At 43.8% G+C, this 26,630-nt stretch overlaps 1 protein-coding gene across 1 annotated transcript in view; it reads right to left on the bottom strand.

Moving 5' to 3' along the window:
- Window positions 1-26,630, bottom strand: part of IKZF2 (IKAROS family zinc finger 2) — a 405,473-nt gene that overhangs the window by 150,671 nt on the left and 228,172 nt on the right. Inside the window, exon 5 of the mRNA XM_030209307.1 lies at window positions 12,753-12,920. Within this exon, the coding sequence (XP_030065167.1) occupies window positions 12,753-12,920 (168 nt within the window). The remainder of the gene's footprint in view (window positions 1-12,752; window positions 12,921-26,630) is intronic.

The following is a 26,630-nucleotide window of genomic DNA, read 5'->3' as shown; positions in this document are numbered from 1 at the left end:
ATTCTACAGACAGAAATAAAGGAAAAATTTGCCTAGTAGCATCACAACACCATATTTTCACACCTGTTACTGCCTGGCACTGTGCCATCAAGCACACCCTTCTATCATCACCTGCCAAAATAGAGAAAATTACAGACAAAGAAAAATTATGACAAATAGGGAAGGCAAGTCCTATCATACTGCTCATTCTTGATCCAACAACCCAAAGCCCAGTCAGGTATTAGCCCCACATGTTCCTATAATACTTTCTTAAATTCTGTTACTGCTTTCGGCTCCACAACCTCCACCACTAGCAGACTGTATGCCTGATACTATTATCATGTGCAAACCATGCCATGTGTAGTCAGCCAACCAAGGGTGGCTTCATCGGCTCCAAGACAGCAAGAGAGAAATTACCCATGATAGTCATATAGATGAAACTATTATGATGACCAAGGGAGACACAAAGAGGATAATGGGAGAGGAAAAAAAATGACAGAGGGAACAGGAACTATATTAATGAGGAAAGAGAGACTGGAAACTGAATTAAAACAGGAAGCTCCACCCAGAAGTATTAGGGCCTACTTTGCATGTCCTTTTCCTTCAGGAAGTAGGATAAAAAGGATGAAACATGAGCTAAAAAAAGAAAAGAAATCAAGGGAGTCATTTAATAAAACAGAGTCAGAAACACATGAAGATTGAAAAAGTGGCTTCGTTTTGCAAACTATTATTATCGGTGCTTTTCTTGTAGGAAAAAAGGTGCCGGTACTCATATAATGCCAACCTTAAGGTTGGGGTCACTATTGCTCTACCTCACAGTAGCCACACCCCCACAGTAGCCACACACACCCATTAGCCACACTCATTTTACTAGCCATGGAGCATATAAAAATGTATCATTGAAAATAGTACACAAGTCCCTAGGCTCAAAACAAGAACTGTGAAGACTGACAACCTAGTGGTTAGAGTGGTGGACTTTGGTCCTGGGGAACTGGGTTCGATTCCCACTGCAGGCACAAGCAGCTCCTTGTGACTCTGGGCAAGTCACTTAACCCTCCATTGCCCCAGGTACAAATACAGTGGGGGAAATAAGTATTTGATCCCTTGCTGATTTTGTAAGTTTGCCCACTGACAAAGACATGAGCAGCCCATAATTGAAGGGTAGGTTATTGGTAACAGTGAGAGATAGCACATCACAAATTAAATCCGGAAAATCACATTGTGGAAAGTATATGAATTTATTTGCATTCTGCAGAGGGAAATAAGTATTTGATCCCCCACCAACCAGTAAGAGATCTGGCCCCTACAGACCAGGTAGATGCTCCAAATCAACTCGTTACCTGCATGACAGACAGCTGTCGGCAATGGTCACCTGTATGAAAGACACCTGTCCACAGACTCAGTGAATCAGTCAGACTCTAACCTCTACAAAATGGCCAAGAGCAAGGAGCTGTCTAAGGATGTCAGGGACAAGATCATACACCTGCACAAGGCTGGAATGGGCTACAAAACCATCAGTAAGACGCTGGGCGAGAAGGAGACAACTGTTGGTGCCATAGTAAGAAAATGGAAGAAGTACAAAATGACTGTCAATCGACAAAGATCTGGGGCTCCACGCAAAATCTCACCTCGTGGGGTATCCTTGATCATGAGGAAGGTTAGAATCAGCCTACAACTACAAGGGGGGAACTTGTCAATGATCTCAAGGCAGCTGGGACCACTGTCACCACGAAAACCATTGGTAACACATTACGACATAACGGATTGCAATCCTGCAGTGCCCGCAAGGTCCCCCTGCTCTGGAAGGCACATGTGACGGCCCGTCTGAAGTTTGCCCGTCTGAAGTGAACACCTGGATGATGCCGAGAGTGATTGGGAGAAGGTGCTGTGGTCAGATGAGACAAAAATTGAGCTCTTTGGCATGAACTCAACTCGCCGTGTTTGGAGGAAGAGAAATGCTGCCTATGACCCAAAGAACACCATCCCCACTGTCAAGCATGGAGGTGGAAATGTTATGTTTTGGGGGTGTTTCTCTGCTAAGGGCACAGGACTACTTCACCGCATCAATGGGAGAATGGATGGGGCCATGTACCGTACAATTCTGAGTGACAACCTCCTTCCCTCCGCCAGGGCCTTAAAAATGGGTCGTGGCTGGGTCTTCCAGCACGACAATGACCCAAAACATACAGCCAAGGCGACAAAGGAGTGGCTCAGGAAGAAGCACATTAGGGTCATGGAGTGGCCTAGCCAGTCACCAGACCTTAATCCCATTGAAAACTTATGGAGGGAGCTGAAGCTGCGAGTTGCCAAGCGACAGCCCAGAACTCTTAATGATTTAGAGATGATCTGCAAAGAGGAGTGGACCAAAATTCCTCCTGACATGTGTGCAAACCTCATCATCAACTACAGAAGACGTCTGACCGCTGTGCTTGCCAACAAGGGTTTTGCCACCAAGTATTAGGTCTTGTTTGCCAGAGGGATCAAATACTTATTTCCCTCTGCAGAATGCAAATAAATTCATATACTTTCCATAATGTGATTTTCCGGATTTAATTGTGATGTGCTATCTCTCACTGTTACCAATAACCTACCCTTCAATTATGGGCTGCTCATGTCTTTGTCAGTGGGCAAACTTACAAAATCAGCAAGGGATCAAATACTTATTTCCCCCACTGTAAGTACCTAAGCCGCATTGAGTCTGCCATGAGTGGGAAAGCGCGGGGTAGAAATTTAAAAAAATAAAAAAAAACTAATAAAATATATAGACAAAAACATCTGCTGAAACCCCCAAAACCAGACTCTGGCATGCAGGATAACATCAGAAAAACAAACAACTTTTCCCCATGCAATAAAAATAGCAGACATAAATTTCAAATATTCCATTCACTATATTACAAATTAACAATTACAAATAAAAAAATGAACTAAAAAAAAGCACAGCTACCACTTTATCTTAAAATAAAAATAAAATTCTTTTTTCTAAATTTGTTGTCTGGCCATGTACTTCTTTTCATTTGTGTTGGTCCCACTCTGTGGTTTCTAATTTCCTCATCTTTTCTTAAGTCTATTGTCAGGATTTCTTGTGTGTCATTTTTCTCTCCTCCTTTTCCTTTCAGCTTTCTTCGATTTTACTTTTTGCCTTTAAACACGTTTAGTTGTTTCCTACTATCCAATCTTCCAGCATTTCTCCTCTTGCTCCCTTCTCTCCCCATCCAGTATTTCTCCCCTTGCCCCCTTCTCCCCCATCCAGCATTTCTCCCCTTGCCATCTTTCTCTCCATCCAGCATCTCTCTCCTTGCCCCTTCTCTCCCCCCCCATCATCATGTCTCCCCGTTGTCCCCCTTTCCCCATCCAACATTTCTCTCCTTGCCCTCTCTCTCCCCATCCAGTATTTCTCCCTTTTGTCTTCTCTTTCCCCATCCAGCATTTCTCCCCTTGCCCTCCCCATCTTTTAGATTGTAAGCTCTTTGAGCAGGGACTGCTAGTTAGTAGTAGTAGTAGTAGTATTTCTCTACTTGACCCTTGCCCTCTCTCTCTCCATCCAGCATCTCTCTACTTGCCCCTTCTCTCCCCATCCAGTATTTCTCCCCTTGTTCCTTCTTCTCTCCCACCCAGTATTTATCCCCTTGTCCTCTATCCTCTCCATCCAGTATTTCTCCCCTTGTCCCCTCCCCGTCCAGTGTTTCTCCCCCTGCCTCCTCTCACCCCATCCAGCAACTCCAGCAGCTGGAAAAGCAAGAAGAGAAAGGAACTCCACACTGCTCAGACATGTGCTGTCAGCTCTGCCGATCCCCTGCCCTTCTGATGTCAACTTCCTGTTCCGGGGCAGGGGATCGGCAGAGACAACAGCGCGTGTCCTAGCACTGCAGCCCCGTGCTTGCAATGCTATGTCTGCGGTGCTGCTGCTTTTGCTGTTTATAGGATAAACAGATGTGGCCACAGGAGATGGGGAGATGAGCAGGGTAGGGGGGAAAAAGTGCCGGTACACCGTACCAGCGTGTATCGGCACAAAAAAAGCACTGATTATTATGCACTACAACAAAAGATTTCATTATTTTACCTCTAATTTATTTATTGTAGGCCTGGCTATTTCCATTGAGGCCTATTCACAGAGTACATATTTTAATCTGCTTTAAATTTACTGTGTGTTAACAATACTGTTACCGTGGGTTAGTTGACTAGCTAAGCTTGACAGAATTTATGATTGGGATTCATAACTATGAATTTTACCTTATAGAATGAAATCACTCTATTTACTGTACTACCACACTATTAGCAGTTCAGTACTGTGTCTCCACAGTAACATGAATGAAACGCAGACAATTCTAACACATATGTGGTGTACACCTGCAGGTGTAATGAAAATGACTAAATTAAAAGAAAGCAAGGGGAGCTCAAAAATAAATAAATACAAGTACACAGAAAAGTGATATACAGTACCACTCATATGTTTTCCTTCCCTTTTACTCTAACTTTTCTTACAAAGGAAAGGAAAGCAATTGTAAAAAGAAACGGGTAAGTAAGCAAAGTCACTTACCTGTAACCATTTGCTCTCTGAAGCCAGCAGTTTACCTGTCACATATGACCACACCTGCCACTGAACTACTGAATCGTCCAGAATATTCAGGAAAAAGTACAGCCTTGTAGTTCTGCTTGGTACTACTTATTTAGCCTTGACTGAAGGCAGTAGTTCTGAAAGGGGGGCAGGTGGATTTGAGTGACTGCAGATATGTTGTCCTCAAAGAACACTGCTACATATAAACAGTGTCACTTTTTCTAAAGAAAGGCAGATTCACAGAGTTACACAATTGGGATTACCTAGCTAAGGACCATCTTCGACAAAAGGGCAAATAATAAGAACTGTCAGCAGGAAGGAAATATTTTGGTTGGGAAAAACCCTTAATTTTGCTGGTTTTCTTTCATATTTTTAATCATACATTATTCAAAATAAAAAAAAAAAATCAAAAATATCATCTAATCATTAAAGTAAGCACTTAGCTTTAATGATTAATTAGAGATATTTTTGAATGTTTGTTGTTTTGAATGATATTTTTGCACATGTATGATTAAAAATATGAAATAAGTTTTTTTTAAGACCAATGATAAGAATAGAGTCTCACAGATTTTGGTGAAAATGAGATATGACTGATACCATTACCTGGACTTTTGAGATCTTTTTTTCTTCCTTTTCAATTATCTTCAATTTAGTAGCTATTATTTTGTTATCTACATTTTATCTTCAGCTATAGATATTTTGTTTCAGTACAATGGTTTCTGCTGAAGTTTCCCAGTTTTTGAGTGTGTTTCATTTTATAAAATAAATGCATACAGTGAATCCCTGCCTTTGCTCCGCCCAAACTATGTCTCAAGGAACACCTACGTACAAAGGACTAGATTCTATATATCACACCAAAAAATTAGGCACTGAAATGAAATTAGATTTAATTTAGGCGTACTTTATAGAAAAAGCCTAAATTTCCGTGTGGTTTATAGAGTACACCGAGCGCCAGTCCACGTGACTATATTTAACTGCAGTCAATTACATCAAGTAAAACCTGGTGTAAATCCCGATGCTTATATTAGGCATGGAGCAGGTGTATTCTATAACAACGCACAAAGAATTTAGAAACGCCCATGACCTGCCCATTCCACACCCATAACCACGCCCACTTTTCAACTATGCAACTGATATCAACGCGCACCACATTACAGAATAGGAACAGCAAATAGTGCACGTAAATTCTAATGCATGCCAATTAGTGCTAATTGGTTGTTACCATCCAATTATTAGCACTGATTACCTTAACTAATCAAGGGCACTGCTTACTAAGCTGCACTATAGGCTCTAGTGGTTTTAGCGTGTGATAAAAATTATCATCCACTAATGCTAGGGACACCCATAGGAATATAAGGGTGTCTTTAGCATTTAGCACATGCTAATTTTAGCGCACACTAAAAATGGTACTGCGCTTTAGTAAACAAGGCCCCGAGTTATGTGTATAGTTATGAAATACAGTTCGATTTCCATGCAGAAATCTCAGCACAATATATAGAATTCCGAGGATACTCTGTTTAAGAGTAGGTGCCTACTTTTGTATATATATCATGAACTCATGGGTTGGTGCATTTCAACTAAAACTCAATGCAGAGAAAACACACTGTCTCATCCTCTCATCCCAATACAACACGAATAAACCCACCAATATAGTCATCCCAGATTACACCCTTCCTGTTTCAGACAGCCTGAAAATTCTTGGAGTTACAATTGACCGCAACCTCACGCTAGAAAGCCAAGCGAAAACTACAACAAAGAAAATGTTCCAGTCAATGTGGAAACTCAAATGAGTAAAACCTTTCTTCCCGAGGGAAACATTCCGCAGCCTGGCACAATCAATGGTACTAACCAGCTTATTTTCGAAAGAGAAAGACGCCCATATTTTGACCCAAATCGGGAGATGGGTGTCTTTCTCCCATGGGCGTCCAAATCGGTATAATCGAAAGCCGATTTTGGGTGTCTTCAACTGCAATCTGTCGCGGAAACGGCCAAAGTTGACGGGGGTGTGTCGGAGGCGTGGTGAAGGCGGGACTGGGGCATGTTTATCGGCCGAGGAGAGTTGGGCGTCCTCAGCCGATAATCGAAAAAAAGAAAGGCGTTTTTAGCGCGAATTTGGGTCACTTTTTTGGACCCTTTTTTTTCACGAACAAGTCCCAAAAAAGTGCCCTAAATGACCAGATGACCACCGGAGGGAATCGGGGATGACCACCCCTGACTCCCCCAGTGGTCATTAACCCCCCCTCCCACCCCAAAAAAACAACTTTAACAACTTTTTTTTCCAGCCTGTATGCCAGCCTCAAATGTCATACCTAGCTCCATCACAGCAGTATGCAGGTCCCTGGAGCAGTTGTTAGTGGGTGCAGTGGACTTCAGCCAGGTGGACCCAGGCCCATCCCCCTCCCCACCTGTCACACTTGTGGTGGTAAATGGGAGCGCTCCTAACCGCCCCCAAAACCCACTGTACCCACATCTAGGTGCCCCCCTTCAGCCATAAGGGCTATGGTAATGGTGTAGAGTTGTGGGCAGTGGGTTTTGGGGGGGGGGGGGATTTGGGGGGCTCAGCACCCAAAGGAAGGGAGCTATGGACTTCAGAGGTAGTTAACTGTTTATTTTAAATTGTTACAAGTGCCCTCTAGGGTGCCCGGTTAGTGTCCTGGCATGTGAGGGGGACCAGTGTACTACGAATCCTGGACCCTCCCACGAACCAATGCCTTGGATTTGGTCGTTTTTGAGCTGGGCGCCTTCGGTTTCCATTATCGCTGAAAAATGAAACCGCCCAGCTGAAATCTGCACAAATCCGATGCATTTACCGGGCACAAACCATATTATCGGAAAAAAGATGGACGCCCATTTTTTTTCGAAAATACGGTTTGTCCCGCTCCTTCAGGTACCCGTTCTCGGAGATAGACACCCATGGAGATGGGCGTTCGCGTTCGATTATGCCCCTCTAAGTCACCTAGATTACTACAATTCAATCTATGCCGGATGCAGAGAACAAATCATAAGGAAACTCCAAATGGCCCAAAATACTGCAGCCAGACTCATATTTGGAAAAATGAAATTAGAAAGCGCCAAACCCTTATGAGAAAAACTACATTGGCTCCCAATCAAAGAATGAATTGCGTTCAAAATCTGTACCCTGGTTCATAAAATTATTCCCGATGAGGTATACATGGCGGATGGGCACTACTACCAACTCACCAGGGCAGTGCTTCTCATTTCTTCCTAGAGGAGAATCTAGATGGTTCGGTTTCAGGATTGCCACAACAAATATTCATAAGATGGATTTGCATATAATGGGTCTCCAATATATGAAGGTCCATCTCATGCACATTCATTGTGGTAATCCTGGAAACCCAATTGGTTACATGCCCCTCTAGGAAAGTGCTGAGAAGCACTGAACTGAGGGAATCCAGGAATTTCAGAAGAGGTGCCTTGGGTTCACTTTCAACTTTAAACTCAAATGTATCAACCCTAGCCACCTTTTGCACAAAGTCCTGGAAGGATAGGGTTACCATATGGCTCCAGATAAAGGAGGACAGATTGAGCCAGTCTGGGTTTTACTTCCATTGCTTTCAAAATGGAAGCAAAACCCGGACTGGATCAATGTGTCCTCCTTTTTCTGGAGCCATATGATAACCCTATAGAAGGATAGGTCTTCAGAAGGAGAGCTATTCATAATTCAGTATTCCTCTTCAGAGCAAAACTATGCTGACAGATATGCACAGCCCCAGGACTTTAGACAACCCTACAAATTATGGTAGTCTAAGATCAGATCACCATGGAGCCCAAGTCCTCTATGATTTAAAACCTGTTTCAGCAGTCTTCAGAGTCAAATCAAAGTGAGTATCCAGAAAAAGCCTCCAAATAACGAACCCACTTCACTTGTAGTTGACACAAATGGCACCAAGACAGATTTAGATTGCCAAGCTTCTGTCAAACCTGAAGTGGAGATGCTGAGAGAAGAATCACCTGATGCTCTGAGAAGGGGCAAGATGCTTCATGATAGGACCTCAATATGACTGTTCTGTTGAGCACAGATTCTGAGAACAAAGTTTAGTGATCCTTCCATCCAATTCTGAACATTTGCAGCAGACAGCACTAGCATTGGCATCACGGGGGAAGGGACATCATGTATAGTCCTCTGTTTTCCTTCAAAGACATTCAAAACTTCTCTCTTCAGTCCCCATTCTAATTCCCCCTGTCTCGTGTCCTCAAAGGCATCACTCCTCAACAGAGGAGAGTCTAATTTATTATCTGCTCAGCTTTGAGAACAATATGGCACATCACCAGCGTAAACTCTGAACCATGCAGGTTGACCATCACTTTAATTTTGAGTCACTTAGCCGGAAACCACACAGATGTGAAATGTGCACATTATGTAAGGGCCGTGACTAAGCTCTTCACATTGCTTTATCTTTGTATATCAAGTCTGATGCACCATGTGCAACTTAAAAACCATCTAAAATTGGCACTGCTACTTCTAGCACAACTTTTATTATATAGGGCTAGATTCTATATATAGTGCCTAAAAACACCCACGTACGCAGTATTCTATAAGCTGTGTGCAGTTCATAGAATAATCACTTAAGCAGGAGAGGTTGCGTGTAATTTAGGCACGGTCATTTGCACCAATGAAAATGTGCCTATAGTTACGCACAGAGCACCCAAATTCTGTAATAATGCACGTAACTCAAAACCACGCCCCCATTCCACGTGAAACGCCCACGACCGTTCCATATCCATGCCCCCTTTTTGGACCGCGTGTAAAGTTTATGCGCAGATCCCATGCCTGATTTTATGTGCACTAGTCCCAATTAAATCTAATGAGTGCCAATAGTTGCTTCTAAAAAGCTAATTATTGGAACTAATTGACTCATTATTCCATTAAATTGCATAGCAATTGGGAATGCGCCTAAATTTGCGCACACAAGTTTTGGCAAGCTTTATAGAATCAGGGGGATAATCTCCTTTGTTTTCAATTGGGACAGAATGTTTCCCTGACCTGTTGCACTGACAGCACAAGGAAAATAATAACAATGACTTATTTTTAATTCAGAGAACATGGTTCAAACTTATAGAGAAAAAGTGACCAGGTAGCCTGCTGGTATGCCTGCACTGAAGAACAAAATGTGATGGGAAGTAATTTTACCTTGGACTAGAAGCACTATAAACAGACTTCTATTCAGGAAATAATCCAGTAGAACTAGAAAAAACACCAGTCAATTCTGCTTTAAAGTAAACATAGATATTACCAGTTCCCTATTTTCATGCTGAATTATATCCTCTTTCTGTTTGGCACTTGAGGTTTTCCAAACGTCTTCTTAATTGGTCATCGGGTGTGTAGTGGACCTGGTATGAGGTGTGAGAAGGGAAAGAAGTTTGTATGTGGTGAGGGCAAGGTGTAGATGTGTATACCTGGGAAGATTTCTAAGTGAGGGGAGATCTGTGTGTGGCAAAGAGGTTTGCTGTCTGCATGCAAGGTGGGAGGTTTAGGGGGGAAGGAATATGTAGAGTATATGTGTGTAGAAAGAGATCATTATGGTATATAAGGTGTAAGAGGGAAAGCAAATGTCCAGGACAATGTTTCCCAAAACTGATCCTGGAGACACCCCAGCCAGTCAGGTTTTCAGGATATCCACAATGAATATTCATGGGACAGATGTGCATTCAGTGGAAGCAGTGCATACAAATCTCTCTCATGAACATTCATTGTGGCTATCCTGAAAACCTGATTGGCTGGGGTGCCTCCAGGACCAGGTTTGGGAACCAATGGTCTAAGAAATAAACAGGGGTTGGAAATATATATGGATAAGGGGTTAGACGGAATGTGGTAAATGTCTTGCAGCTGTGCTGAGGGTGGAGCTGTACATATGTAGGGATGAGGAGTGGAAGTTGGTGAGGATGGTGTGTATGATCAGAAGGTTGTTCTACATCCCTTAGAATGTTTTTCAGTTGCTCTAGGAAAAGAAGTATGTATGGTACATCCCACCATATCATCCCAATCATACCTTCTCCCTCACACGCTCACCCTTCCTCACCCTCCTATATTTCCCTTCTTCCCCCATCCACCTCTTACTCCCAGCCCACCTCACATATCTGCCCTGCTCCCCACATTTATACTCCACCTTCCTACCCCAGTCACCAGCTCCTCTATATCTACGGTTGGAGAGACCTGGGAAACCCTGCCAATGGCTTCTTCTCTTTTTCGGCTGACAGGGTCTAGGAACCATCAATGTCTGTCTTTCAGCTGGCGAGGTCCACGGAATTCTGCATACAACTCCTTGCCTTTTTCAGTCCTGCCAGTACCTTCTCCAATAGCACATGTGCTTTGACTTTATCCATCTGCCTGCTGCTGCTATCAAAAATGGAAAGATGGATGGACTAAGCAAAATCACAAGCCCTTTTGTTTTTAACAGAATTAGCTACAAACAAGTAGATGAACAGTACCATAAAACGGGTATGTTGATATTTTGATCCATTTGCTTAAGATTGTTGCATTAAGTCTTGCTTTTCATGACAGTATAGGAGCTTTAGCACAGCAAAGCCATCATGATAATCCACCCACATCTATATATATAAAACTCACCCTCAACGTTCTATTTGCACTGACGTCACTGAAGCCAGGTTCGTAAGTTCGAAGCTCTGAAGACACACAAAATCACAGTCTGTGGGCCCCGCCCTCACGTCAAACGTTATGACATTGAGGACGGAGCACATTCTCAGCTCCAACGTTGTACTGCACTGTAGCTGTGCTCCGCCCTCGCGTCAAAACGCGATGACGTCGAGGGCGGAGCACACGTTACTTCGGCAGGTCAGAGGGGTGGGGGGCCTTCGGAGAGGGGGGAGCGCCCACACATCGGCGACACACGGAGACACAAAGGGACGGAGGGGAGCCTTGCTAGCGCCCGTTTCATTGCGATTTGAAACGGGCCTTCGTTACTAGTTTTAAAATAAAGTAAACTATTTACAAACATTTTCTCCTTCATGTTACTCAGGGTATTAACCCTTTCCACGTTTTAATCTATGAAAGGTGGTCAGAATACCCAGATTCCTTTCCTTACTATTATTTTCTTCCCTCAGCGTTCCTCTAGAAGAAAAAGAAATCCAACTACAGCAGAGAGAGGGCGACTTACTCACACATCCGGAGATCAGGGCAAATCCACTGCTTGGTTACTGTTCAGGTCAGCACAAAGTCTCCTTTCAATAGCACCTACTCCTAGCAGACCACTGAACTGGTCAGAATAATTGAATGACAAGGAGCCAAACCAAGGATCAAATGTTAGAGACAAAAAAGATAAAAAATAAAATAAAACAGCAAATAAACAAAAAAAACTCCAACTTAGATCCAAAATCAATGAATAAAAACAAGGAGCGCTAAAGGACAGTTTGATGCTGGCATTTTCTACTGGGCCTATGCACGCTTTGGATCTGTTAATGTGCAACGGAGGGGACAATTCTATAAATAGGAGTGTAAGTACTGGGTTACATGCCAAAATGAACTACAAGCTGTTCTATAAAGTAGTGCATAAGTTATATGGTGCCTAATTGCAAGGAGGCGTGCATATGAATGGAGCACATTTGAGCCATGAGGCCAAGAAATATGCACAACTTATGGAACACTGTCAGTTGTGCATGTTGTATGGTGCATTTCGGCGTGCCCACTTACACCAGCCATTGACCAGGTGTAAGTAATCACATTTAACTTTTAGCACACCAGAATTGGTGATCATGGTGCCCCCAAGTTATACAATTTACTTCAAAAATGTGCAGTCTTTCATTTGAATAGAATATTTTTTTTTTGCCTACATCAGGGCTTGTTCCTTAGATCCCCTTGTTCTTTTCTCTCAAAAATTAACATACTTACCAAAAGAGCTACTTGGGATGCACTGGCACCCTTCTGAAGCATGGGGTTTCCAGCAGCTTGGCCCAACAGGATAACCAATTGCAGCCATCAGGGAGGAGTGAATTGTTGCATTCTACTTCTAGATCTCCCTGACATGCCAGCAGGACCCATATCCTGCTGTCACCATCATATGCCTTAATGCTAAGCAGCTGGCTTCGCAGCGCATTCTATATTGCTTCAATAAACAACAGGCCATTAATATCGGTTCCTTATTGCAGAAAGGTGATTGCCCCTAAAACATAAACATGACTTTTCTTTTTTTTTTCGTGCAAGAGAAAATGCAGCGTGCAACGAGGCATCAAGAAGACTCACCCGAATGTGTTCTGAGGTGCCCTGTGAGGGCATCCCTCCTGCGGCAGGCGTAGCTACAGAAGGGGCACTTGAAGGGTTTCTCCCCTGAGTGCAGCTTAATGTGCCTCAGCAGATTGCCCTTCTGAGTAAAGGAAGCTCCACACTGGTTACAATGGAATGGCCGCTCACCTACAGAAGAAAACAAGAACATATTTAGCAAATATGACATCACTTGGAAACAACTTAGAACCTTTACAATGTGCCACAACCAATTTGCTCTCTCCCTACTCACACTTAACATCAATCGTGTTGTGAATGCCTCAGAAAACTTTCATATACCATAATTCCCAGGCAAAAGAAATTACTGCATGATATACCTTTATCAATTTCCTACTGCTAGCAAAAAACAAATTTGCTATGGGTAGGAGAAGCCTTTTCATAGCATAGAATGGGGGGGGGGGGGGGGGGGGGGAGCTATCAACATGGGCTACCATTAAGATATATTACTTTACTGTCAACCCAGGTTATTAGTAACTAGGTCTCACTGGATAAAATAGGACCTGTGCTAAAATACGAAAAGTTAGTGGTAAAATAACACGTCTTAATGGTAGCCCACATTGATAACTACGCCCTATGTCATAAGTACATAAGTATTGCCACACTGGGACAGACCAAGCCCAGCATCCTGTTTCCAACAGTGGCCAATCCAGGTCACAAATACCTGACAAGATTCTGAAAATTTCAATACATTTTACGCTGCTTATCACAGAAATAGCAGTGGATTTTCCCTAAGTCAATTTAATAATGGTCTATGGACTTTTCCTTTAGGAAGCCATCCAGATCTTTTTAAAACCTGCCTTTACCACATTCTCTGGCAACAAATTCCAGAGTTTAATGTCTGGATTGTATTTTCTTAAAAAAATAAAAAATCTATGGCCATTCAGCTGCCTCAGCATTGACAAAACTATGCAAAGAGTCACAGAGTCCTCTATGTCCTCTGTTAAAGTAATGCTGACTTGGTGACGGGGGCTCAGTAAGATAAAGCCTCCCCATGCCATTTTATAAATACTCTGTTTTAGTGCACGGAATGTATTAGACAAATGTGTCCCAATGGTGTTTATGCACATTCACAAAGAAATTCTATTGTGCAGTAAGTAAGGCACACTTGAACATAGGAAAGGTTCACCTTGCTGTTGGAAAGATTGTTTAGTGCAGCGTACAGAACATGTATCCCTGCAAAAATGCATTAATAGATGACAACATAAGGGACATTTTACAAAGAGCAGCTATATTTAAGTGCCCATTGTGCACACAACTTTGCAGAATAACAGCACATATACCTATAAAGGACATCACTAATTGCCATTTATGCGCATAAGCGCTTTTATTTATTTATTTATTGCATTTGTATCCCACATTTTCCCACCTATTTGCAGGCTCAATGTGGCTTACATAGTGTTGTTAACAATGTCATTACAAGATATCATAAACAGTATTGTGCAGAGATTAAGTAGGGGAGAGAGAAGAAGGGAGAGAGTGATCGGGAGATATGTAGGTGGATCTTCACACCTGAGTGGATTGGTGAGGTGAATTAATGAGGTTGTCTGTTATCAGTTCTCATTGTAGGCTTTGTTGAAGAAGTAGTCTTCAGAGCTTTGCGAAAGATTTATTTATTTATTTATTGCATTTGTATCCCACATTTTCCCACCTCTTTGCAAGCTCAATGTGGCTTACAATAAGTCATGGATAGTGGAAATGAGAGGAGAGTAGACATTTGGTGTTACAAAAGGAATTGGGTTGCATGGTAATGTAATACATAGTAGTAGGAAAAAGAAAAAAACAGAAGGTAGTATATTACATTCAGGGTAAATGTGAGAAATTCAGATGTCTTGATCTTTGTGATAGGTCTTGTCGAAGAGATGGGTCTTTAGCAGTTTCCGGAAATTGGTCAGTTCGTAAACCGCTTTCAGATTGCGTGGCAGTTCATTCCAGAGTTGTGCACTCATATAAGAAAAGGTTGATGCGTGCATTAGTTTGTACTTTAGCCCTTTACAACTAGGGAAATGGAGATTGAGGAATGTGGGAGAGGATTATTTAGCATTCCTGGATGGTAGGTCTATCAGGTCTGACATATAGGCTGGAGCATCGTCATGGATGATCTTATATACCAGGGTGCATACTTTGAACGTGATGCGTTCTTTGATTGGGAGCCAGTGCAGCATCCCTCGCAGGGGTTTTGCACTCTCGTATTTTGGTTTTCAAAATATGAGTCTGGCTGCCGTGTTTTGGGCTGTTTGGAGTTTTTTTGAGTATTTGCTCTTTGCAGCCAGCGTAAAGTGAGTTGCAGTAATCTAGATGGCTCCATTAATGATTATACCACATTACGGAAGACTGTCCTCGGGAAGAATGGTCGTACTCTTTTCAATTTCCACATTGATTGGAACATCTTTTTTGTTGTGTTTTTCGCGTGGTTCTCAAGCGTTAGGTGTCGGTCAATGGTAACTCCAAGAATTTTCAAGGTTTCCGAGATGGGTAGGTTTAATTTTGGTGTGTTGATGGTGGTGAATTTGGTGAGAGGTAAGTACTAGGCATTGGGTTTTTTCTGCATTGAGTTTTAACCGAAAGGCATCTGCCCAGGAGTGCATGATGTGTAGGCTTTGGTTGATGTCGTTGGAAATTTGTTTTAGGTCTTGGTTGAATGGGATGTAGATCGTTACATCATCAGCATAAATATAAGGATTGAGGTTTTGGTTGGATAGTAGTTTGGCAAGAGGTGTCATCATTAGGTTGAATATAGTCGATGAAAGGGGGGATTCCTGTGGAACTCCACATTCAAGATAGTTATATCGTTGATTGTTTTCAGGTCTGTAGGTAGTGCGTTCCATAACTACGTGCTCATGTAAGAGAAGGAAGTGGCATGCATCATCTTGTATTTTAGTCCTTTACAGCTGGGAAAGTGCAAGTTGAGAAATTTGCAGGATGATCTTGTGGCGTTTCTGGGAGGTAGGTCCACGAGGTTAGACATGTATATTGGGGCATCTGCGTGAATGATTTTGTATACAATCGTGCAGATTTTGAACGCAATTCGTTGCTTAAGTGGGAGCCAGTGAAGTTTCTCTCTTAAGGGTTTTGCACTTTCATATTTAGTTTTTCCAAACATGAGTCTGGCGGCAGTATTCTGGGCAGTTTGGAGTTTTTTGATAGTCTGTTCTTTACAGCCAGCGTACAGTGCATTGCAGTAGTCCAGATGACTTATTACCATTGACTGTACCAGGGTATGGAAGATGTATCTCAGGAAGAATAGTTTTACTCTTTTGAGTTTCCACATGGAGTATAACATCTTTTTCGTTGTATTTTTCACATGGGTATCAAGGGTGAGGTTTCGATCTATGGTGACTCCAAGAATTTTCAAGTTTTGAGAGACAGGAAGAGAACAGTATGGTGTGATTATGGTGGAGAAGTTTTTTTGTGTTATGTTGCGAGGTGAGTACAAGACATTGTTTTTTTTCTGAGTTAAGTTTTAGTTGGAATGCATCTGCCCATGTGTGCATTGTTTGGAGGCTTTGGTTGATCTCGTTGGTGATTTCATTTAGATCATGTTTGAACGGGATGTAGATTGTGACATCATCTGCATATATGTAGGGGTTCAGGTTTTGGTCGGCTAGAAGTTTGGCTAAAGGTATCATCATGAGGTTGAATAAGGTTGGTGAGGGGGGGGGGAATCTTGGGGGACTCCACATTCAGGTATCCATGGGGGTGATCTTTCTGCGTTCGTTGTTACTTGGTATGATCTTGTGGTCAGGAATATTTCGAACCATTTAAGAACTGTGCCTCCTACTCCGAAGTATTCTAGTATGTGTAATAGTATTTCATGATTAACCATGTCAAAGGCACTGGACATGTCAAATTGTAGGAGGAGTATGTTGTTACCAGTTGCAATTGCTTGTTTGAATGAATTCACTGCGGACACTAGAACAGTTTCGGTGCTATGATTTGACCGAAATCCTGATTGAGATTCGTGCAGAATTGAGTGTTTGTTTAGATATTCAGTGAATTGTTTCGTCACTATGCCTTCCATGAGTTTGGTTATAAGTGGAATAGATGCTACTGGACGATAGTTGGTTAGGTCCATTGTGCTTTTCTTAGCATCTTTTGGTAGCGGAGTAAGTAGGATGTTTACTTTGTCCGTGGGGAAGAGCCCATTTTAAAGCCTGTGATTTACGTAGTTTGTGAAGTCTGTTTTGAATTGTTTGGGTGCGGATCTTATTAGGCTATTAGGGCAAATGTCTAATTTGCATTGCAATTTGGCGTATTTTCCTAGCCAATGTGAGATTTCCTTTGATGAGAGCGTGTCAAAGTTGGTCCATAAAACGTTGGTCCATAAAAAGTGCCTCTAAGTTGCTTAGCGCATAAATGTGAGGGGCACATATTAATGGGAGAAGCATGGACATGTCATCAGCATTCCACCTAGCAATGGATGAAGCTTATAGAATACTATCAGTTGTGTGCATTGCAAGGTGAATTTAGGAATGGCAACTGCCTGCTACTGACCTAGCATAAGCGGACATAACTAAGTTTTGCATTACTATTCTATAATAGGTATCACTTTAAAGAATTGCTTCCTATTGGTAGTATAAGAGCCTAAGAATATAAGAATAGTCATACTGGGTCAGGCAAATGGTCCATCCAGCCCAGTATCCTGCTTCTAACACTGACCAAACCAGGTCACAAGTACCAGATAGAATCCCAAATAGTTAAAAGATTCATGATATTGATCCCAGGGATAAGCAGTGCCTTCCTCATGTCTATCTCAATAGCAGACTATGGACTTTTCCTCCAGGAACGTGCCCAAACTTTTTTAAAACCCAAATATGCTAACCACATTAGCCATTAATGAAATAAATACAAAAATGGGTTTCTTTTTACAGCTGTGTTAAAAGTGGCCCTAGTGTGCAGGAAAAACTACACTCTACAGAGGCATAAGGGCGTCTAAAGCAAATTTTTATTGCAGCTTCCTATAAGGACCCCTAAGAGTTCTCAAAGAAAACTAGCATATGTCAGCACTGAAAAGCTAAATGTAGATGTGCACGTTTATGCCAGCTATATGACATGTGTAAATTTTCATGCTTAAATGTGACACTGACACACCTAATTTACAGTATACTACGTTACACACATAAATGTCAGCCATACCTATGCCCCGCCCTGTGAATGCCCACCAAACAATTTTAGCATGTAATTATAAAAGAGTGCTTAGGGGCACTACTGCCATTTACGCTTATAAGTATACACTAACCTGGGTGGACAGCACTATTCTATAAATCTAAGTGCTCAAAACATGCTTAAATTTCAGCAACCTAATAAGGGATTATGTGTTGGGGGACAGCATCAGCTGTACAGAGAAGGGCGACGAAAATGATAAAGGGGATGGGACGACTTCCCTATGAGCAAAGGCTAAACTGGCTAGGGCTCTTCAACATGCAGAAAAGATGGCTGAGGGGAGATATGATAGAGGTCTATAAAATAATGAGTGGAGTGGAACGGGTAAACCTGAATCATTTGTTTACTCTTTCCAAAAATACTAGGACTAGGGGGCATGCGATGAAGCTATAAAGTAGTAAATTTAATACGAATCGGAGAAAATCTTTCTTCACTCAACGTGTAATTAAATTCTGGAATTCGTTGACAGAGAATGTGGTAAAGGCGGTTAGCTTAGTGGGGGTTTAAAAAAGATCTGGATAGCTTCCTAAAGGAAAAGTCCATAGACCATTATTAAATGGACTTGGGGAAAATCCACTGCTTATTTCTGGGATAAGCAACATAAAATGTATTGAACTTTTTTGGGATATTGCCAGATATTTGTGACCTGGATTGGCCACTGTTGGAAACAGGATGTTGGGCTTGATGGACCTTTGGTCTGTCCCGGTGTGGCAATACTTATGTAATCAGCTGAGACTGGAGTAGTGTCAGTCATGGTCCCTCACATACCTAACTTGCTTTGCCTGCACCAACTTCCTATTTCACCTAGTGCACAACTTTTCAAAGGGTAATGGGAAGCAGGCCAAGGGTAATGGGAAACAGGCGCGTCGATAAAACAGAACTCAACAGACAAGAAAGTAGTGCAGATGCAGAACTACTCCATCATTTTACTCCTTATTTCTTATGTACAGGTCAGACTCACCCAAAACCTAAATAATAAATGTATGTGTGCATGTGAATACAACATGCTATTTTAAAGAAAAGAAATATATCTTCCCCTATATTTTATGATATATATTTTGAAAACAATTACTTTTTTAAATAAATAGAGAAATTTGTTTTTAAGTGGTATGGTCAAAGATTCCCACATGACCTTTACTGACCTTTGGAAGCCATTTTATCTTCTTCCACTGAAGAAATCAAATTTCTTACGTTGTGTTTTTACCGTGCTGAGAAGTACCAATTTTTCACTATTCCTAAGGGGCCCTTTTACTAAAGCTTAGACTGCACTAATGAAATTAAAGTGTGCTAAATGCTAAGACATCTATGGACTTCTTAGCATTTAGTATGCTCTAATTCAGTTAGTGCACGCTACGTTTTAGTAAAAGGGCCCCTAAGTATCGGATCCCAATGGCAATGACATGAATATGGCGTTAGGACCTCTGAGTGTACAGAGGCATGCACAGATGAAGGGCAGGTCCTAGAAATGACAAGAGTGAAGTAACAATGAACTCTGGTTCAAGATCCACTTCTTACTGAACAAGTATCCTCAGAAATTCCTATTATGAAATGATGGATTTCTAGAATTATTAAAACCATTGTATAAAATGAAGATACATACCTGTAGCAGGTATTCTCCGAGGACAACAGACTGATTATTCTCAAGATTGGATCGTGGTCCGCAATGGCCCAGGAGACCGGCAAAGTTTTGAGAGCAAACGAGGAAGTCTCTCAAGTGCACCGCGCATGTGCGAACAGCTTCCCGCCCGCGACACGAGCGTGAGTCCCTCAGTTTAATAAAAAAGCAAACCAGAAAACTAGAACAACTCCAAGGGGAGGAGGGTGGGTATGTGAGAATAATCAGCCTGCTGTCTTCGGAGAATACCTGTACAGGTATGTATCTTCATTTTCTCCAAGGACAAGCAGGATGACTATTATCACGATTGGGGTATTCCTAGCCCCCAGGCTCACTCAAAACAATGAACATTGGTCAATTGGGCCTCGCAACGGCGAGGACATAACAGAGATTGACCTGAAAAGAAACACAACTAAGTGAGAGTGCAGCCTGGAACAGAAGAAAAAATGGGCCTAGGAGGGTGGAGTTGGATTCTAAACCACGAACAAATTCTGCAGCACCGACTGCCCAAACTGACTATCGTGTCGGGTACCTGCTGAAGGCAGTAGTGAAATGTGAATGTGTGGACGTTGTAGCCTTGCAAATATCTTCATTAGAGGCTGACTTCAAGTGAGCCACTGACGCTGCCATGGCTCTAACATTGTGAGCCGTGATATGGCCCTCCATAGTCAGCCAAGCTTGGCCGTAAGTGAAGGAAATGCAATCCGCCAGCCAATTAGAGATTGTGCGTTTTCCGATGGCGACTCCCTTCCTGTTGGGATTAAAAGAAACAAACAGCTGGGCGGACTGTCTATAGGGCTTTGTCCACGCCACGTAAAAGGCCAATGCTCTCTTACAGTCCAAGGTGTGCAACTTGTCTTCACCAGGGCGGGTGTGTGGACGGGGAAAAATGTTGGCAAGACAATTGACTGGTTCAAATGGAACTTCGACATCACCTTTGGCAAGAACTTAGGGTGAGTGGGGAGGACTACTCTATTGTGATGAAACTTGATATAAGGTGCATGTACTACCAGGGCTTGGAGCTCACTGACTCTACGAGCTGAAGTAACAGCCACCAAGAAAATGACCTTCCAGGTCAAGTACTTCAGATGGCAGGAATTCAGTGGCTCAAAAGGAGCTTTCGTCAGCTGGGTGAGAACGACGTTGAGATCCCATGACAATGGTGGAGGTTTGACAGGGGGCTTTGACAAAAGCAAACCTCTCTTAGAGCGAACTAGAGATAGGCTTATCCTCTACACGTTGATGATAAGCACTAATTGCACTAAGGTGAACTCTTACGGAGTTGATCTTGAGACCAGACTCTGATAAGTGTAGAAGGTACTCAAGCAGGGTTCGTGTAGGACAAGAAAAAGGATCTAGGGCCTTGTTGTCACACCAGACGGCAAACCTCCTCCATTTGAAAGAATAATACTTTTTTGTGGAATTTTTCCTGGAAGCAAGCAAGACTCGGGAGACACCCTCTGAAGCACCCAAGCTCTCAACATCCAGGCTGTGAGAGCCAGAGACTGGAGGTTGGGATGTAGAAGCGACCCCTCGTTCTGGGTGATAAGGGTTGGAAACAGTCCAATCTCCACGGTTCTTTGGAGGACAACTCCAGAAGAAGAGGGAACCAGAACTGACGAGGCCATAAGGGCGCAAACAAAATCATGGTTCCACGGTCTTGCTTGAGTTTCAGTAAAGTCTTCCCTACTAGAGGTATGGGAGGATATGCATACAGAAGACCTGTCCCCCAATGTAGGAGAAAAGCATCTGACACTAGTCTGTCGTGAACCTGAAGTCTGGAACAGAACTGAGGGACTTTGTGATTGATCTGAGTGGCAAAAAGATCCACCGAGGGGGTGCCCCATGCTTGGAAGATCTTGCGGACAACGTCCATGTTCAGTGACCACTCGTGAGGTTGCATCATCCTGCTCAACCTGTCGGCCAGACTTTTGTTTACGCCTGCCAGAGACGTGGCCTGGAGAAACATGCTGTGGTGGTGCGCCCAAAGCCACATCCGGACAACTTCCTGACACAGAGGGCGAGATCCGGTGCTCCCCTGCTTGTTGGTGTAATACATAGCAACCTGATTGTTTGTCTGAATTAAAATGATTTGATTGGACAGCTGATCTCTGAAAGCCTTGAGAGTGTTCCAGATCGCTCGTAATTCCAGGAGGTTGATCTGAAGATCCTTTTCCTGAAAGCACCAAGTTCCTTGAGTATGAAGCCCATCTACATGAGCTCCCCACCCCAGGAGGGATGCATCTGTCATCAGCACTTTCTGAGGCTGAGGAATTTGGAATGGACGTCCCAAGGTCAGATTGGATTGAATGGTCCACCACTGAAGAGAACTGCAAAAGTCGGTGGAGAGAAGGATCACATCCTCTAGATCCCCCGTGGCCTGGCACCACTGAGAAGCTAGGGTCCATTGAGCTGATCTCATATGTAGACGTGCCATAGGAGTCACATGGACTGTGGAAGCCATGCGCTCTAAGAGTCTCAACATCTGCCGAGCTGTGAACTGTTGAGATGCTCAAGCCAAGGATACTAGGGTCAGGAGATTGTCTGCCCTTGCCTGGGGGAGATAAGCTCGAGACGTATGTGTGTCCAACAGAGCTCCAATGAACTTCAATTTCTGAACCAGGACAAGGCGGGACTTGGGATAATTGATTACGAACCCCAGTAGCACTAGCACCTGAATAGTCATCCGCATGGACTGTAAAGCGCCTGCCTCCGAGGTGCTCTTCACCAGCCAATCGTCGAGATAAGGGAAGACATGCATTCCCAGTCTGCGTAGCGATACTGGGCGCAGACACGAGGCCAAAGGGCAGTACACAGTACTGAAAGTGCAGAGTTCCCAACCGAAATCAAAGATACTTCCTGTGAGCTGGGAGTATCGAGATGTGGGTATAGGCATCCTTTAAGTCCAGAGAGCATAGCCAATCGTTTTCCTGAATCATGGGAAGAAGGGTGCCCAGGGAAACCATCCTGAACTTTTCTCGGACTAGGAATTTGTTCAGGGCCCTTAGGTCTAGGATGGGATGCATCCCCCCTGTTTTCATTTGCACAAGGAAGTACCTGGAATAGAATCTCAGCCCTTCTTCCCCTGGTGGAATGGGTTCGACCGCCTTGGCCTTGAGAAGGGCGGAGAGTTCCTCTGCAAGTACCTGCTTGTGCTGGCAGCTGAAGGACAGAGCTCCCGGTGGGCAATTTGGAGGTATGGATTCCAGATTGAGAGTGTATCCTAACCGGACAATTTGAAGAACCCACCTGTCGGAGGTTATGCGAGGCCACCTTTGGTGAAACATTTTCAACCTCCCCCCAACCGGCAAGTCGTCCAGCATGGACACCTTTTCTGAGGCTATGCTGCACTGGAGTCAGTCAAAAGCCTGTCCCTTGCTTTTGCTGGGGAGCCGCAGGGGCCATAGTCGCACGCCGTTGACGGGAACGAGCACGCTGGGACTGAGCCTGGCCAGGCTGCCGAGAAGCAGGAGTGTACCTACGCCTATTATAGGAATAGGGAACACTCCTTATTCCTCCCTCCAAAAAACCTCCTAGATGAGGAGGTGGTAGCAGAAGATGCCCAACAGGAAAGAGAATCCATAGCATCATGGTGCTTCTTGATCTGATCGACCATGATCTCTACCTTTTCTCCAAAAAGATTATCCCCCGGGCAAGGAACATCCGCCATTCGCTGCTGGGTCTTATCATGCACGTCAGAGACATGCAGCCATGAGAGTCTGCACATCACTATACCTTGAGCAGCTACTCGGGATGCTACATCAAAAGTGTCATAAGCACCCCTGGCCAGGAATTTACGACACACCTTCCGCTGCCTGACCACCTGGTGAAAAGGTTCGGCAAGCTCCCGAGGAAGTGCTTCGACCAAACTAGACAGTTGCCAAACCGAGTTCCGCAAGTGGATGCTCGTATAGAGCTGGTATGTTTGGATCTTGGCTGTGAGCATAGCGGCCTGAAACGTTTTTCTCCCCAACGAATCCAAGGTCCTAGACTCTCTGCCTGGGGGCGCCGAGGCATAGTCTCTAGTACTCTTGGCTCTTCTGAGAGCAGAGTCCATCACCATGGAACACGAGATAGTTGGGCCTTCACCACTACTGGTTCTCAGCTGGGACTCAGCTTTCTTGGGGACCACTGGATTAGATAGAGGGAACAACCAGTTTCACATAAGAACCTCCTTGAGTGTGTTATGCAAGGGGGCCGTTGCAACCTCTGTGGGCAGAGAAGGATAGTCCAAGACCTCGAGCATCTCAGCCCTGGGCTCATCCACAACCTCAGTAGGGAAAGGAATGTCCTTAGACATTTCCCGAATGAAGGAGGACAAAGAAAGACTCTCAGGTGGAGACAATCTTCCTTCAATCGTCAGAGTAGGATCAGAGGGGACCCCATATGACTCTTTCTCTGAAAAGTATCTGGGATCTTCCTCTTCCTCCCATTGGTGTTGGACAAAAGCTCTCTAAGAGCAGCCCGAACCCGAGACTGTCTCGACGTCGAGGAACGACGACCTTGAGGGGGATGTCGAGAAGTCGATCCCTGCCTGGACTGTGGCGAAGCTTCCTCCGCCGATGTCAGAGAATCGACCCGGGCGACGGCCGATGCTGAGAGTGGCACCGAGGACGGGGACCTTACCACAGGTGAATGCCCAGATGCCACTTCCACCCCTGGCACCGACGCAGACTGGCGCAACAATTCCTCCAGAAGCTCTGGAAGAAGGGCCTTGATGCACTCGTCGAGAGTCTCCACCGGAAAAGACTGCGGGGCCGGTGTAGGAGCCGGTGGCAGAATCTGAGGGGGCTTGAGAGCTGGTACCAAGCCGCCCGAAGACTGACGCATCTGCACCTCCTGTATAGAGGGTGAGCGGTCCTTTTGGCGCCGACGCTTCTTGGGTGCCAAATCCTTCGGCTCCCCGGAGCTCTCAGTACCATGTCTTGAAGGAGAATGATGACGGTGCTTCTTAGCCTTCGCTCGACACCCGTCATCGAGACTCCTCGGTACCGAAGAGGAGGACGTGGAATCCTCACGCCTCCTCGGGGCCGGGTCCGATGAAGATCAGTCCCGGGGGGCCTGCATAGCAGGAGGCCTCAAGACAGGTGGAGACCCACTCGATGCCTCGCTGCTCCCAGCGTGATGTGGTCATTTGGCAGCCATTACCTGCGCTCTCGATGTCGATGCTTCCCTCAACATCGACGCCGAAGGACCGGATCAATCAGCAAAAAGTCTTCATGCTGAGCCTCCTGAGACACTTGGGTCCGCTTTTTCATTAAAGAGCACAGCTTACAAGCAGCTGGCAAATGTTTGGGCCCAAGGCACTGGAGACACCGCGCATGGGGGTCGGTACCCGAGATGGTCCGGTTGCACTGAGTACAACGCTTGAAGCCGCTGGGTGTCCTCGTTGACATGGACGAAAAAACAGATGCTGCAAAATTAAAAGACACGAAAAAAGATAAAAAAGGGAAAAGTGACCCCGACCGTGCGGCCAAAAGAGGGCCGCAACGAAAAGAAAGAAAACTTACAATAGGGGGAAAACTAAGAGAATGAGGGAACTAAATACAAAAAAAAATTGTTTTTTTTTTTTAAGTTTTTTGGAAACTAAGCAAAAACAAAGAATGATGAAAAGAAAAAACTCATGAGCGATCCCCTGGGCCAAAGTCAACAGCGAAGCAGAAAAAAACTCTGTGTTACCAGCGACACAGAAAAAAAGCAACTGAGGAACTCACGCTTATGTCGTGGGTGGGAAGCCGTTCGCGCATGCGCGGTGCGTTCTGCCCGCAAGATGGAGCGTTCGAGAGACTTCTTCGTTTGCTCTCAAGATTTTGCCGGTCTCCTGGGCCATCGCGGACGACGACCCAATCGTGAGAATAGTCAGCCTGCTTGTCCTCAGAGAATAATAATAATAATGACTTTCAAATGAGATTCCCTGTTTTTCAGATTCCTGGTTTAAATACGTACTAGGTCACTCTTTTTCTCTGCTGGGAAGAACAGTAATGCTTGTTTAGGACCTGGTTTATTATTTGCATTGCTGCCACTTCATAGGTAGGGCTGCCAAAATGATAAAGGCTGGCATCATTTTATACTAAGGTACAAGCTTTTGAGAACAAGAGTCCACTTCAGCAGATACAAGTAGGGTTGTTCCTATTTGTGCTCTCACAGTGAATGATGTTATTGCATAGCAGGTTTGCCTATACAGTTTTAGAATGACTTTATTTGCAGGGTTTGTGTCACAATTACTGAAGTAAGCTTTTGTACAGTAACTGGTAAGAGGAAACATCCTAATTCAGCCCAGCAAACCAGCCATTTCAGCATCTACCTCAAGCCAATGAGACATGAGTTTCTTTTCATTTATAAAATTTTGAGGCACATAATCAACAGATATTGCAGATTAAATAGATTTTACCCATACAAATCTGGTCCCTTAAAAAATTACATCCCGTCTCCCTCATTTACCTGGTAAATGTGTCTGGCCAAATATTTTGTGAAGACAGTTTATCCAGACAAAAGAAGGCTGGAAACAAGGTGAAGGCACACTAAAACACCTATTTATTAAGCTGCGCTGTAGGCACGCTATCATTTTTAGCACACGCTACTAGAGACACCCATAGGAATATATGGGTGTCTCCAACGTTAGTGTGCGCTAAATTTTAGCACGCAATAAAAATGCTAGCATGCTTTAGTAAACAGGGCCCCTAGCCAGATAGCACACAATATGCCATTAAATTTTGATTAATGTATTTGGGCTTATCGGACAAGTTCTCGAGAAGACTGCAGATTTTATAAAACACGGCAGCAAAATTGATTCTAGTAGATTTCATTTTAAGAGGATAATTTAATTATTTATTTATGACATTTTTATCCCGCATTAGCCCGAGGAGAACTCAGGTTCAATAATAGAATGGTACATATCTTGAGAAAGTGTCAGTTTATAGAGTACATCGTAAAATACTTTATAATATCTTGAAATAAACAGCTATAGTGGCCTAGTGGTTAGGGTGGTGGACTCTGGTCCTGAGGAACTGAGTTCAATTCCCACTTCAGGCACAGGCAGCTCCTTGTGACTCTGGGCAAGTCAC

This window comes from Microcaecilia unicolor, chromosome 7, assembly GCF_901765095.1.
Source record: "Microcaecilia unicolor chromosome 7, aMicUni1.1, whole genome shotgun sequence".
Taxonomy (NCBI): Eukaryota; Metazoa; Chordata; class Amphibia; order Gymnophiona; family Siphonopidae; genus Microcaecilia; species Microcaecilia unicolor.
Note: the sequence above shows the minus strand (reverse complement) of the source record. Positions and strands in the feature narration are given on the sequence as shown.